At 65.0% G+C, this 13991-nt stretch overlaps 2 protein-coding genes across 6 annotated transcripts in view; one reads left to right on the top strand and one right to left on the bottom strand.

Moving 5' to 3' along the window:
* ADAMTSL2 (ADAMTS like 2) overlaps positions 1–4707 on the top strand; it is a 39061-nt gene extending 34354 nt beyond the window's left edge. For 3 of the 5 annotated variants that reach the window (XM_058292860.2, XM_058292858.2, XM_071213655.1), the window contains 4 exons: positions 151–321; positions 899–1075; positions 3119–3263; positions 4030–4707. In XM_058292860.2, the coding sequence (XP_058148843.1) occupies positions 151–321; positions 899–1075; positions 3119–3263; positions 4030–4148 (612 nt within the window). In that variant the 3' untranslated portion in view covers positions 4149–4707. Of the gene's footprint in view, positions 1–150; positions 322–898; positions 1076–3118; positions 3271–4029 lie in introns of all 5 variants that reach the window. The other 2 variants (XM_058292859.2, XM_058292857.2) reach the window with 1 other exon arrangement.
* A 2481-nt stretch (positions 4708–7188) lies between these two features.
* The window catches only part of LOC101446094 (protein FAM163B), a 28105-nt gene continuing 21302 nt past the window's right edge, over positions 7189–13991 (bottom strand). The window contains 3 exon segments of the mRNA XM_004478428.3: positions 7189–7602; positions 7604–7681; positions 8145–8260. Of these exon segments, the coding sequence (XP_004478485.2) occupies positions 7273–7602; positions 7604–7681; positions 8145–8237 (501 nt within the window). The 5' untranslated portion in view covers positions 8238–8260 and the 3' untranslated portion in view covers positions 7189–7272.

Raw genomic sequence — 13991 nt, 5'->3', positions numbered from 1 at the left:
AACGAGCCTTCAGGAGGGGTCACCGCAGCGCCCGCTTCCCCACGCGGCCCGGGGCGCCGCTCTCCTCCCCTGGGCTGCCGCGGGGGGACCTGGCGGGGCGGCCCTGCCTCTAACCCCGGCCCCCCGCCCCCGGCCCCGCCGCCCCTGCAGTGCAGCGGGAGCTGCGGGCAGGGCCGCATGATCAGGCACGTGTACTGCAAGACCAGCGACGGCCGCGTCGTGCCCGAGACCCAGTGCCAGACGGAGAGCAAGCCCCTGGCCATCCACCCCTGCGGGGACAAGAACTGCCCGGCCCACTGGCTGGCCCAGGACTGGGAGCGGGTGAGCCGGGCCGAGGGCGCTGGGGCCGAAAGCAACTTGGCCGAGAAGGCGGGTGGAGGCTCGGCGAGGCCTCGGGTCCCCGAGCACGCATTTGACGTAGAAAAAGCCAAAAAGACAGGGGGAACCCTCAGCACTTCCCGTGTCTAACATTAGGCAGATGCTGCAGGCGCAAGAAGGGCAGGCGTCTCCGGTCAGGGTGGCCGTGGCCGCGCTGCCCCCGCCCGCCGGCCTGCTCGGCTCTTCCTCCCCCGCCAACCTGCTGCTCCCCCGGCGTGACGTTTCAGCCAGTTGTTCTCCGCTGAATCACTTCCAGCCAGCCGTTCCCGGCGGCCCACGTGGGGCCAGCCCTTGCCGGGGACAGCTCTGTTCTGCTCAGTCAATTTCGGCCCGATAATTATCGGCCAAGTGGTTCGTTCCCCATTTTCTCTCAAAACAGACCGTTTTCTGCTAAGCCCTCTTGCACGATTACGGGCCTGAGCTGCTGGCCCGCTCGCCCCAAGCGCACTTGACCGGAGCCGCCCTGGGCCCCGAGCCCTGGCGCTCCGGCCGCGGCCTCTGACCCCTCGGTCCCCGGCAGTGTAACACCACCTGCGGGCGCGGCGTGAAGAGGCGGCTGGTGCTGTGCATGGAGCTGGCCAACGGGAAGCCGCAGACGCGCAGCGGGGCCGAGTGCGGCCTGGCCAAGAAGCCCCCCGAGGAGAGCACGTGCTTCGAGAGGCCCTGCTTCAAGTGGTACACCAGCCCCTGGTCGGAGGTGAGCACCCGGGGGCCCCCGCGAGGCCGCCTGAGCTCTGCCCGCCACGGGGCCGCCCGTCCTGGCTCGAGCATCCCCCTCTTGGCCCTCGTCGAGGTTTTCCACCCCTGGAGAGCTGCTCACCACTGCCGAGCAGCCTGGCCACCACCTCCTGGAGGCCTTCCCTGATCCGACCTCTGGGCTGCCCGCCGTGCTTCTCCGCTTCCGGCCTGGACGCATGCGCTGCACAGCATGTGTGTCAGACCCTGCTGAGGGGCAGAGGGAGGCCAGGCGGGCCCTGTGGCGCTCTGGCATGAGTCGGACATGCCCCCCGTCCCAGCAGCCACTGCGAGGCTGGGGCGTGGGTTTCAGGGCTGCAGAGGGGTGGTCGGGGCACCGGCAGGGGCCCAGGGAGGCCGGCGGGAGTGGCCGACCCAGGCCCGGCTCCTCCACGAGTCCGTGGGTCCCCGGGCAACCAGTAGCCTCGACCTCAGGATGGCGGGTGGCTGGAGGAGAGCCCTCAGCTCCTGGGCTCAGAGGCCGGCGTGGGTGGGCCCGGGCCTGGCCTGGGACCAGAGGCACCTCCTCTCCTCCTCCCAACAGCACTTTGAGGAGGGCTTTCCCAGTACATGGAGGAAGAGACTGAGGTTCAGAGTGGTCTCTGACTCGCCAAGGTCCCAAAATTACTAGGGTGCAGTTGTCGTTGGAACTCCAATCTGCTGTCCCCGAGTCAGAACCAGGCCCCCAACCAGCCTGTCCCAGTGACCCCAGGGCAGGGAGCCCCAAGGTGGGACACAGGGTGGGCAGACAACCCTCCCCCCACCCCAGTTCTCCTGTCATTTTTCTTTCCTGCCTCTCACCTTCCTGGGGATGCCAGCTGGGGTGCTCTCAGGGTCCCCAGGGACTTGCGAGCACCCCAAAGTTCTCCTAGGAGAGAGGCAGCTGCGTCCAGACTTCAGTTTTTATTAACCCCTCAAACACCACGCTCAGCCTCCCGGGGGGCAGCCTCAGGGGGCAGCCTGGGGGGCCCCTCCCAGAAGTTCCCTGAAGGGCGGTGGGTAGGATGAGGGGTGACCTGCCCGAGGGGTGGCGGGGGCCCTGGCTCTGACCCTGGGGGGGAGTGCTTGCTTCTGTCCACTGGGGGCCTCCGCGCTGGCTGGGGCACGGCCAGGCTCCCCCCCTCCCAGCCGCCCCGTCATCCGCGGCTCTCCAGGCCCCAGGGACGGGGGCGCGAGCGCCAGGGCTGGCCGCGAGCGCGTCCCCGCTGCCGGTCTCCAGGGGCGCGTCTGCCGGGCGCCTGCCCAGGCCGTCTGTCCTCCGGCGGCCGTGCCGAGCCTCCTGCTCCTCCGGCCGGGCAGCCCCCTCGCCGCCGGTGGCCCCGCCAGGGCTTAATCAGTTCTCCCTGGGCCTCTGCAAACAGAACCAGAGGGCGGGTCCAGCCGGGGCCACCCCGCCCCGACCGCGGGGAGCCCAGGGCTCGGTCGCAGACGTGCCCGGGTGAAGCGGGGTCACCCACGTGGCGGCGGAGGGGGGGGCGGCGTTTAGGGCGCCACCGCCCATGGGCTCCTGGCAGGGAGGACGCGGGCTAACCGGGGTCAGCAGATGTGTCTGGTGCTCGGGGACTCGGCGGGGTTTTCCAAGGGGAACATCTGGATGGGGCGCCAGCCTAGCAAGCTGCATCCAGCCGGCCGCGACGGGCCCTGGGCAGGCGTGGGGGGCCAGCAGAGCCCTCCCCCCGCCCGGCGCGCCGCACCCCGCGGCCACGGGGGGCCGGGGCGGCGGCGGGGGGAGGACCCACCCCTCGGAGGGGCTGAGGGGGCCGAGGCGTGTCTGCCCCCTGCCCCGTCACCGCCCCCCGCTCCAGACGGCGGGTTTCACAGTTTTGATTGTGCTTCCTGCGCCCGTGCCGGCGGCACGGAGGGGGTGGGGGCTCTCGCTGGGTCCCAGCCCTGGGTCCGGTGGGTGCGCGCCCGTCTGCTCGGGCTCCGAGCCCCCACCAGGTGGGGACCTGCCCGGGTGGGGACCTGCCCAGGTGGGGACCTGCCCGTGCTGCCTCCCCACCAGTGCACCAAGACCTGCGGGGCTGGCATGCGGATGCGCGACGTCAAGTGCTACCAGGGCGCCGACATAGTGCGCGGCTGCGACCCGCTGGTGAAGCCGGTTGGCAAGCAGACCTGCGACCTGCAGCCCTGCCCCACCGAGGCCCCGGGTGAGAGGTGCACGCGCGGCCCGGGGCTTCCTGCGGGGGCGGGCCCGGCTGGCGCCTGGAGGACGGGCGGGCAATGCCCGGGGCCCCTGGGACGGTCTCGTGGCTAAGGAGGCTGAGGGGGCTCGTGGAGGAGGGCCCCTTCTGAAAGGGGGTGCCGCCCGAGGGGTGAGGCCCCAGGGGCTTGAGGCCCCCGGCAGCGAGCCGCGGCCTGGCGTTTAGAAAGAGCGTGCGGCTTCATGGGGGGCGGCGGGAGGCCGGGCTGGGGGGGCAGGGGCTGGGGGCCAGGGGGGCTGGGGGGCAGGGGGCCAGGGCGCAGGGCGGCTGGAGGCTGGGCGGGGGGACAGGGGTTGGGGGATGGGGAGTGGGGGGCCAGGGTCGGGGCGCGGGGTTGGAGGGCTGGGCCCGGGGGGCCAGGGGCCGGGGACCGGGGCTGGGGGCCAGGGGGCAGGGACCGGATGGGCTTGGGCACCCACAGCAGGGGTGCGCCATAGGCTCTGCTTCCGACTATTGGGGGGCCCCTGTGGGAAATACTGGGTGTCACATTTCCCGCTGCCCTCTTTGAACCACCTGGCGGGGATCCCTGGGGATGGAGATGGGGTGACAACGGGGGGGCCTCAGTGGGGACACCTCCAGGTTGCAGAGAAACAGGGAGCAACCCCTAAAGTTGCACGTTGGGAGGGGGCGCGTAACCCGCGGCCGGGGGTGGGAGCTGGAGGGCTGGGGGCTGCTCTCGCCACGGCCCCCCTGATGCTCTGTGCCCCTCCAGACGACAGCTGCCAGGACCAGCCGGGCACCAACTGCGCCCTGGCCATCAAAGTGAACCTCTGTGGCCACTGGTACTACAGCAAGGCCTGCTGCCACTCCTGCAGGCCCGCCCAGCCCTAGCGCCGCCGGACGCCCGCCCTGCCCGACGCTGAGCCCCCAGGAGGACAGGGGTTCCTCTGCGGCCACGAGCCCCGCCCACCCCGGGGCGGGGGGAGCCCCCTGCTGTGTGTGCAGACCCCACCCCGGCCGTGGGAACTGTACACAGAGTCTAAGACCGCAGGTCTGTGGCTCCCGGGCCCGGGGCGCTGCCGGAGCACCCGACCCCACCCAAGAGCCCCAGGGCCCCACACACGGAGGTGGAGGGCTGCCACCCCCGCCCCAGGCCAGGCCCCCTCCAGGGGTGGCCGAGCGTCCTCCAGGCCGTTTGCGGACTTGCCCGCCTCGGAAGGCGTCGGGGCAGCCTCCGCGTGGCGCGGGCCGTCTCTCCCGAGGGCGTCTCCTTGCGGCGCAGCGTCTGTCGGCACCGAGTCTGTTCCAGGTCCTTGGGTGGCAGAGGGACCCCGCCCTGGAGCCGCGGGGAGAGCCTGGTCTGCACGGCCGGCCCGGGGAGTGGCGGGCCTGTCGTGTGCGCCCACCACTGCCCACCGTGTATGTTAATAAAGTCCTATTTATGGCGGCAGCAGCCGGGGTCGCCCTTGCTTCTGGCAGGAGGGGTGGGCTCCCGGGGTCACCGATCACAGAGCGTGCGCCCTGTGCCAGAGGGTGGGGTCGGGGGCCTGGGGTACCCGGGGGACCTGGGGAGCTTGGCGAGATCCGGGGGTGCTTAGTAGGACCTGGGGGACTTGAGGGATTTGGGAGGACCTAGGGGGGGAGTTTGGGGGGAGCCTCGGGCACCCGAGGAGGGCCAGAAGGAAGGCTCTCCCTGGGAGACGGCGGCAGGGAAGGGCAGGACTGCGGGGACGGCTCGACCCCAAACTGGACGTGCGGGACAGGCGCAGCCCGCGGCTTCCACAGGGCATGGGCCCTTGGACTTGGCCGGCCTCCACAACGCCGCGTCCAGCCTCCTCTTCTGCGCGCTGCTGGGAGCAATGGGGCAGCAGCCCCACGCGTCCTGGGTTACGCGCACACGGGTGTGCGTGTGCCTGCACATGTGCCCGCCCGCACACGCGTCGAGGCGGGTTGGAATTGTGTCGCTGCCACTGACGGTTCTTCTCGTCGCCAAATCCCTGAGTCCGTGGGGCCCGCGGTGGCGTGCCTCAAGCCTCCGACTTGTTTTGGGTAGAGCTCAGCCACCATGACCCCTGGGTCCGAGCCTCCCTGCCCGCCCCCCTCCCGTTTCCTGGCCCCCCAGTCTCCTTCCTGGGCTCTGGCCTGAGCCCTGTGAAGCTGGCGTCACAATCGCCCCACTGGTTCGATGATTAAGCCGAGACCTGGAAGGACCCAGGCCCCCAGCTGCTCCCCGGGAGCGTGGCATCAGGCCGGAGGCCCCCATCTCGGAAGGCCCACCCTTCCCAGGGGGCCCGGGCCCTGCCCCCATCTGCCCACCCAGGCCTGGCCCCGCGGTGGGTGTCGTGGACCCCTGGAAGCCACGGGAGCGCAGGGCCACCTTGGGTCCCGGGCCGAGGGAAGGCTCAGCAGGACGGCGGGTTGGAGCCAAGTTTTATTTGCTGTGCGTTTCTCGGGGAGCCTGGCTGCAGGTCCCCATGGTGGGTGGGTGGACTCGGGCAGGTGCTTCTTTCATTTTGGAGAGAGCTCTATGTCTACACAGGGGCTGGGGCCCGAAAACGGAACAGGGCGCCGGGAGAACAGGCACAGGAAATGCCCCCTGCCCCCCGCCCCCCAAGCAAATGCAGTGACACAGACTCAATGGGGAGTGGACACAGGGTGGCCACGGCTTCGCAGGGCAGCTCGGGCTGGATTAGGTCAGCACGTCCAAACCCAGGCCAGGGAGACAGCCAGGGCATGTGGCGTGGAGCGTGACCGGAGGACACGGCGTCTCCAGGGCTACGTCGAGGGCGCCGTGAGCCGGGGCACCGCGCAGCCCGGGGTGGTGCCCCAGGAGGCTAGCCTTACAGGGCGCCATCTGGGCTGGGGCGGGTTCCCTTGGGGGCATGCTGTGGGGGGGATGGCGCCCTTGGCTGGGTGGGTGGCATGGAGCCGGGCACCCTGGGCTGGGCATTTCCCAGGTGGGCTGGAGGGAGCTGGAGAGCTGGGCCAAAGCTCCTCGGGAGACCTGACCCTGGTGGGAGCCCGGCCGAGAGCAGGCCCCGCCAAGGAGACGGGGTGGGCGGGAGCAGGGGCCTGGGGTCCGACTCCCCCAGACCCTTGGTAGCCCCGAGAGCCAGAGCGAAGGGCTGAGACCAGGCCCACGCTGGACAGCACGGGGACACGGAGACGCTGTCCTGAGACGCCCCCTCAAGGGGGATCTGTCCATCTGCAGGGGGCAGGGAGGGAGGGGGTGGAGGGAGAAGAGGAAGAGGAGGGGGGAGGGGAAGGAAGGGGGAGGAAGAGGAAGGGGAGGGGGAGGGGAGAAAGAGGAAGGGGAGGAGAGAAAGAGGAAGGGGAGGGGGAGAAGGGAAGAGGAGAGGAAGAGGAAGAGGAAGAAGGGGGAGGAAGAGGAAGAGGGAGGAAGAGACCAAAAGAGCACAGGGGAGGAGGGGGAGGGAGGGGGGAGAGGGGAAAGAGAGGGGGGACAGGGCGGGGAGGGGGGAGTGGGCCCCGGGGCTTGGGGGAGGGGCACTTCCTGGGTCCCTAGCGCCCAGGGAGACTGTGCTGCACGCCCCACTCAGCTGTGGTCACCCCTTCCTGGAGCGGGGAGCGGGGTGGCGAGGCGCGGCCCGGGGAGGGAGTGCCCCAGCCGAGGCCCCATGGGGGGGGCGTGGGTGTGGGGGGGATGGAGGCCTCTGCCCCCTCACGCCTTTGCCCACAGGGGGCCTCAGGAGTCAGGTTCCCCCACGGCAGCCCCCCAGTTCACGCCCCACCGGGCCCCCGCTGCCCCTGCCCTGCATCCCGCCCACCTCCCTTCCCGTCCCAGGCCCCAGTGACCCCACCCTCAGCCACGCCCTGGGTGCTGAGCCTCAGCCGAGCAGGGGGCCTGGGCGTGACCCAAGGGTGGGGCCCAAAGCCCCCCATGCCCAGGGCCCCCTGGACGCCAGGCGGGCTTGGGAGGCTCCGTCCGGCCCGCGCCCGGGGGGGCGCTCCATGGCAAGCTCCCCGCGGCGGCGGCGCCCCCGGGGGCGGCGGCTCAGACGTCGGTGCTGACGCTGCGGCTGCGGGAGAAGGCCTCCCGCATGGCGGCCAGGCGGTTGGGGTTGAGCGCCTGCAGGCCCCCGAAGCCCCCGGCGGGCAGCCCCAGGTCCTCCTGGCTGGCGCTGCGGCAGGCCACCCGCTCACCGCCGTTGCACAGGTCCTCGTCCTCGGGGGGCTCCTGCAGGAAGAAGGTGGGCGGCTCGTAGTGGGAGCAGCTGCGGCAGAGGGCGCGGGCCCGCGGCGACCTCTGGCTGAAGGTGGTGGCCGCGGCCGTGGGGTAGAGGCCCGGACCGTTGGTCAGCACTAGGCTGCGGCCGGGGGGGCGGCGGCGGCAGGTGCGCGTGCACGGCAAAGTCAGGCTCCTCCTCGTCCTCCTCTGGCTCGTCCTTCTTGCAGCAGTAGTACTGAGGGCAGAGCAGGGCGCCTGAGCCCGCGCCTGCCCCTGCGCCCCTGCGGGCCCCAGCCCCATCCCTCGCCTGCCTGGCTGGTGCCTGGCAGGTGGTGCCGGCCAGTGAGCTTCTTCCATCCACACGGGTGAGGGTTATTCATTCTGCTTTGCAGGCGGGGAAACTGAGGCACGGAGGAAGCATGCAGCTTGCTCATGGGCTCAGCCCACCATGTCCCTTCTGTTCTCAGGAAGACCTGGAGACTGCCGGGGAGGGGGCACGCGGTGGGCGCGGGCGGCCTGCCGCGGAGTGACGCCGACACAGTCCCTCACCCCTCTGGGCGCAGCCTCCTCACCCGGTGGGTGGCTGGGAAGCCCCGGGCTCGCGCTGCCTGCTTCCCGCCTTCTCGGGGACCTGGCTCTTGACCCCTGCCCGGCCCCTGAGGCCTTCCTGGGGCTCCCCCCGCCCCCTGCCCGGGTACCTGGAGCCGGCAGTAGCACAGCACTGCGATGATGCAGAGCAGGATCACCGTCGCCAAGATACCCCCGGTGATGACCACCGACCCGGCTGTCATCCGCCCCCTTCTCCATCAACGGCCTGCAAGACACCCCGTGGGGGAAGCGGACTTGGCCCAGTGGATAGGGCGTCCGCCTACCACATGGGAGATCCACGGTTCAAACCCCGGGCCTCCTTGACCCGTGTGGAGCTGGCCCACACGGTGCTGATGCGCGCAAGGAGTGCCCTGCCACGCAGGGGTGTCCCCCACGTAGGGGAGCCCCACGCGCAAGGAGTGCATCCTGTAAGGAATGCCGCCCAGCGTGAAAGAAAGTGCAGCCTGCCCAGGAATGGTGCCGCCCACACGGAGAACTGACACAGCAAGGTGACGCGACAAAAAGAGACACAGATTCCCGTGCCACTGACAACAACAGAAGTGGACAAAGAAGACGCAGCAAATGGACACAGAGAACAGACAACCGGGGGGGTGGGGGGAGAGAAATAAAAAATTAAAAAAAATTAAAAAATAAAGTCTCTTCTTAAAAAAAAAAAAAAAACACCCCGCGGGCAGCGTCACCCTCTCCTTTAGAAGCTGGGCCACAGGGGACAACAGGATACTCCAGGACAGGCGCCGGAGAGGCAGGTGCTCAGGCCGGGGGTCAGGTGCTGCCCTTGCCAGCCGCACGGCCTTGGCCTCAGTCTCCACGCCAGTGACAGGCGGACACCATCAGAGGGTGCGCGGGGATCCCGGGGCCCTGCATCTTAGCACTCGGCGCAGCGCACACTCAGTGAGCACCGCCCTTCCAGCCTGGCTCCCCACGCTTGTGCAGCTTTAAATTTACCCAAATGCAATCAAGTGGAATGAATGGTCTCAGAACCCGCTTTTGTCACTTAACAAGCTCATCCTTGTTTTCCCCTATTGCTAAATATTCTTCTGCAAGATCATTTCTACCAGCTTCTACCGTATTTTGCCGTATAAGGTAACTGGTCCCTTTTTGCTAATTAGATGGTTTCCGTTTTTTAAACTCTTTTAAGCAACATTTTAGTACGTGTTTTTGTAGTTAAGTATCCTGGGCTGGCCAGAAACTACAGTGTTTCTTTCCTTCTATGACTTTTTCAGGATAAATTCTTAGAAGTGGCATTTCTAGGCCATCTGCAAACTCTTGGTTGTAGAAAATGTCACACACCACCACACCAGGGGACCGAGGGGACCCACAGCTGCAAGCAGGAGCATCGCCTCCATCATCCATGTGGGATCTAAGCCCCCTCTTGATCTAGAGGTGGAGAGGACATAACCATCCCAGGGTCCACAGGATGGAGGAATAGAGTATGGATTAGAGTGGACTTCCTGGTATTCTACTATGGAACAATTGTGATTAGTAATGGAAGAAATTATATCATTGATGTGGTGACAGTGGCCACGGGAGTTGCTGAGGGCAGGGAGAGGGAAGAAGAGGAGTGATGTGGGGCATTTTTGGGACTTGGAGTTGTCCTAAATGATATTGCAGGGACAGATGCAGGACATTACATAACCTGCCATAACGCACTGAATGGACTGAGGGAGAGTGTAAACTACAACGTAAACCACTGTCCATGCGGTGCAGCAGTGCTCCAAAGTGTATTCACCAAATGCAGTGAATGTGCCACAAACGATGAAAGAGGTTGTTGATGTGGGAGGAGTGGGGGGTGTGTGTGGGGTATGTGGGAAGCTCATATTTTTTAATGTAACATTTTTGTGATCTATGTATCTTTCTTAAAAAAAAGACAATTTGATTTTTAAAAATTAAAAAAAAAAAAGCAGAGGGGATGGAGACACACAGCCCGTCAGCGTCCACACTGCACTGGCCTCACCTGCCCCCCTCTGCAGCAGGGAGCTGGTAAACCGCTCCCCAAACCCCCTGTTGTTGATGTTTGTAGTGCCACCACCCTGTCAGGGCCGCTTTTGCGCTCCTGGGGTTCGCGTCCTGCTTGCAGACTCCCCACATGCTTAAGGATCTCCTGGCAGCCCCGCAAGCAGGACGAACGGAGCCAGCCTCCACGCACCGCTGCCTCTGGGTCCCCACCTCCCCGCCCCCACCTTTTCCAGTTTTTGTGGGGGGTGGGGCTCCTGGAGCACCTTTAAGGAAATGCCAGAGGAGATCAGTTTCCCCAAAAACACTTCAGTGCAAAACCCAACAGATGGAACTTAGAAACACAAAGTGTTTCCTCTCCTCTCCCCTCCTGCGTGTCCGTTTACACCTGGTCTGTTCGAGTCGGGATCCAGACTCGTTGCGATGGGCTCTTGTGCCCCTCCGGCTCTCCTACTCTAGAATGGTTCCCATTCGCTGCCCCCGGCCCTCCGCCGCAGGCTGTTCATCGACAAAGCCGGTCATTTATCTTACAGAATTTTCCATGTCCTGGATCCGCCTGAGTTTCCTCGTGTGGCGCTGAACGGGTTTGGGTGCGTCCTTCTGTCCTCTCCACCTCCTGCTGTAGCCCTTTGGGGGTGTCTGGCCCGTGGCTTCCGCTGTCGTTGGCCTGCTCGTCATCGTCAAGGTCCCTCAGCCTTCCGCCTGCCCCTCTACGCAGTCCACGACCCCATTATTTCATTAGGAGTTGCAGAACAGTGCTCTTTGCAATTTGATCACGTCCTCATTTACCAGCTCTGCTTCTTTTCTCCTGCCCCCAAGGCTGTCCTGCCTCAAAGCTCAATGCTTTCCCTTCATCAATTTTCAGAAAAGTTGCGCCCTGAGGTTGGCGGCTGTTTTCATAACGTCATCACCAACTCACTTTTAGCTATTGCACGTGTTTCAATCCACCTCAGCCAAGGATCCTTTCTGACATTCAGATGGTCCCAGCGTTGGGAGCGGGGCTGTGGGGCCCCCCTAGCCTGCTTTTAGCCACAAGAAGGTCCAGGCACCTTTGCCCCAGACCTGGAGCCGTCCTTTCTCTGAGACACCTGGCTCTTGGCCAGCAGGGTCTGCCTGCTACAACTCCTCATCCTGGTTTCTAGGGTTCCAACGAACAGAACTAGGAAACACTCTTTCCTTTTAAAAAGAGAAAAATAAAGCATGAGTTCATGCTATTTCCACTTAAAATGAAAGATTACAGAGATTTTATGTACTTGTTCAAGTTTGATATCTGGGTGTCTTCTACATGAAAATCTTGCTTCCTAAAGACCTGAACTTAGTAACTTATTTGCTTCATCTCATGCTATATAAACACGTCAATATTTTCACTAACACGTCTCCTGAATGGAAGTTGAGATCCCTTTGCTCTTCTTTTCGGTCTTATTCCACGTGGGGTAAAAAAAGACTGTTTCAAAGGCACGTGGGAATGTCTTTTGTGTGACTTTTCCACCAACTCTACGCTCAGGCTCATTTGTTTCGGTTTGTTTTTAATTAAAAAAAAAAAAGATCTGCTTTTCCTTTTTAATGGGAGAAAGCGTGTGGCTCTGAAGCCCAAGGGTAAAGCGAGGTGCACCCAGGGAGGCTGACTTCCGTTCTTGCCCCTCCTGCTACTCTCCCCCGAGAGGTGACACTCTAACCTAGCGTCTCTGTTTTGCCAGGGCTGCTCTGACAAATAGCCCACGCTGCTCAGCTCAGCAGCAAGGCTCTGTCTCACGGTTTTGGAGGCTCCAAGTCGGAAAATGGAGGTCCCCCACCCAGCCACGCCCTCCCCCGGAACCTGTGGCCTCCAGGGGCCAGCTCGTCACCACCCTGGAGGGCCCTCGGGTTTTTGCCTCGTTCTCCGGCTTCTGAAAGCTCTGGCACCTACTTCTGTGTCCAGTTTCCCTTGCCGACAAGGACTCTGATGTCATGGCTGCAGGCCCGCCCTGATGGGCCGCGTCTAAGCAGCCTCCTCGGAGCGTGAACGGCAACGTACGCTGTGGTCCACGCTGCGTGGCAGTGCTTCAGCGTGTGGTCACCAAAGGCAAGGAAAGTGCCTCACCGAGGAAAGGGGATGCTGATGTGGGAGGAGCAGGGTGGGGTGGGGACTGCGGTATATGGGAACCGCCTCTGTTTTTTGATGTGGCATTTTGTGTCATCAACCTTTTTTAAAAAAAGACAATAATTAAAAAAAGTAATTAAAAAAAATAGCCTCCTTCAAGATCCCAGGGATGCATGAGTCCACACTACCACAACATCTAAGGTCCAAGTGACAAACAGGCTCACCCCACAGGGATGTGGCCGAGACTGGGGGGCAGGCTCTTGGCTTATCCTTCTACTGATTCTTTAAAAAAAGCATAAGCAGATATATATTTCCCTCCCTCTTTTAAGCAAAAGTAGCATTCTACGCATGCTTGCTGCGCCACCCTTTTTCCCTCGTTGCGGCATTTCCCCGATATTCCCTGCATCCCCCGGGATTCTCGAGAACCTGCCTCGGGGCCCAAGTGTCTTTTCCGGCTGCACCGCGCTCCGTCACGCGGGGTGCCCCGTTGCCTCAGCCAGGTCCTGTGGTGGGCATTTGTGTTGCTTCCTGGGGTTTGACTTTCATTTTATTTTTTCGCTATCACAGCAATGTGCAACGAAGAGCTTTGTGGTGGTCATGTTTCTCAAGGTTTTGGTGAATGCTGCCAAAGGCTTGCCAGCGTTTGGGCCGATTTAGCCTCGTGGGGAATTGCGAAGAACTGACGTGGGGGATTTCTGATTCAGACGCAGGGCTGGGGGCTGGGGGGCTGGGGGGTGCTGGCGAGGTGGGCGGGGGAGGCCAGAGGGCAGCACTTTTCTTGCAGACTCCAGAGCCAGGCTGGGAGGGGGCAGGGCAGGGACACAGGGGGCCGTCACGGCTGGGGAGACACGACAAGGACGCGGCAGATGGACAGGGGGCTCCAGACAGACCCGAAGCGATGAGACCGATGGGACACAGACAGACAAACAGATCCACACACAGGCAGACAAGCGGAGCCAGACCGGATGGGTACGCTCCAGGACGCACGGGCGGACGCAGGCGGCTGGGGAAGGAGCCCCCGGGACCCCTGCGCCCGGGTGCCCTGCCCGGCAGAGCTGATCTGTCATGCCTCCAGGGGCTGCAAAGCCGGGGGGGTCCCAAGACGGGGGCAGGCCTCGGAGCCCGCAGGGCGGCGGCGGGCGGGGGGCACGGGGAGGGGGCCCGCCGTCCAGATGCGCCTCAACCCTCCACTGAGGCCACGCACAGCCCAGCAGGCAGCTGCAGGCGGAGGGTGCTGGCGGGGGCTGGGCTCGGCCTCCCTGCTCCGGAGCTCCAGACGGCGGCCTGGGCATGGGGGTGGGCGGCCCGGGGACCCCAGGCGGCCCTCCTCGGGCCCCATGGCCGTCTTGGGACCCCCCCACTTTGCAGAGGAGGAAAGTGAGCCCCAGGGATGGGAAGGGGCCGGCCCCAGGCGAGCCGGCCAAACCCTAGCACCCTGCTGGCGCCAGGCTCGCCGCACGCACCCCTTCCGGCCAACGGGCCCTGCTTACCCCGAAAGCCCCGACACGGGGGACACGCCAGGCTGTGGCCTCCCCCGGGCTCCCGGGTGTGGGGTGTCACATCCTCATCGTCCCGCCCCCACTGATGGCCAGGCAGACCTGCCTCCCGGAGACCCCATGCCCACCCACGGGGCCTGGACACCCCCTCTTAGAGAGGAGCAAATGGGGGCCCAGAGGCCGAAGCGACTGCCTGCTCCTGGCACGGGCAGGGGAGTCGGGGTCCATTCTCCGGGCCGAGGTTTGCCACCCCTGCCCCGACCACGGACACCCATGTCTCCTGTGCACGGACGCCCCGAGTCCCCTGGCACCTTTGAGAGAGGCCCTGTGCGGAAGGTGGGGTGGGGGGTGCTGCCCGCCCGTGGCCCCCTATCCCGCCCTGCCCCGAGCTGTGGGCTGGCTCTCAC

The sequence above is a fragment of the Dasypus novemcinctus genome, unplaced genomic scaffold (assembly GCF_030445035.2).
Source record: "Dasypus novemcinctus isolate mDasNov1 unplaced genomic scaffold, mDasNov1.1.hap2 scaffold_389, whole genome shotgun sequence".
NCBI classification, from domain to species: domain Eukaryota; kingdom Metazoa; phylum Chordata; class Mammalia; order Cingulata; family Dasypodidae; genus Dasypus; species Dasypus novemcinctus.
The sequence above is the reverse complement of the archived record's forward strand: the minus strand, read 5'-3'. Positions and strand labels throughout refer to the sequence as shown.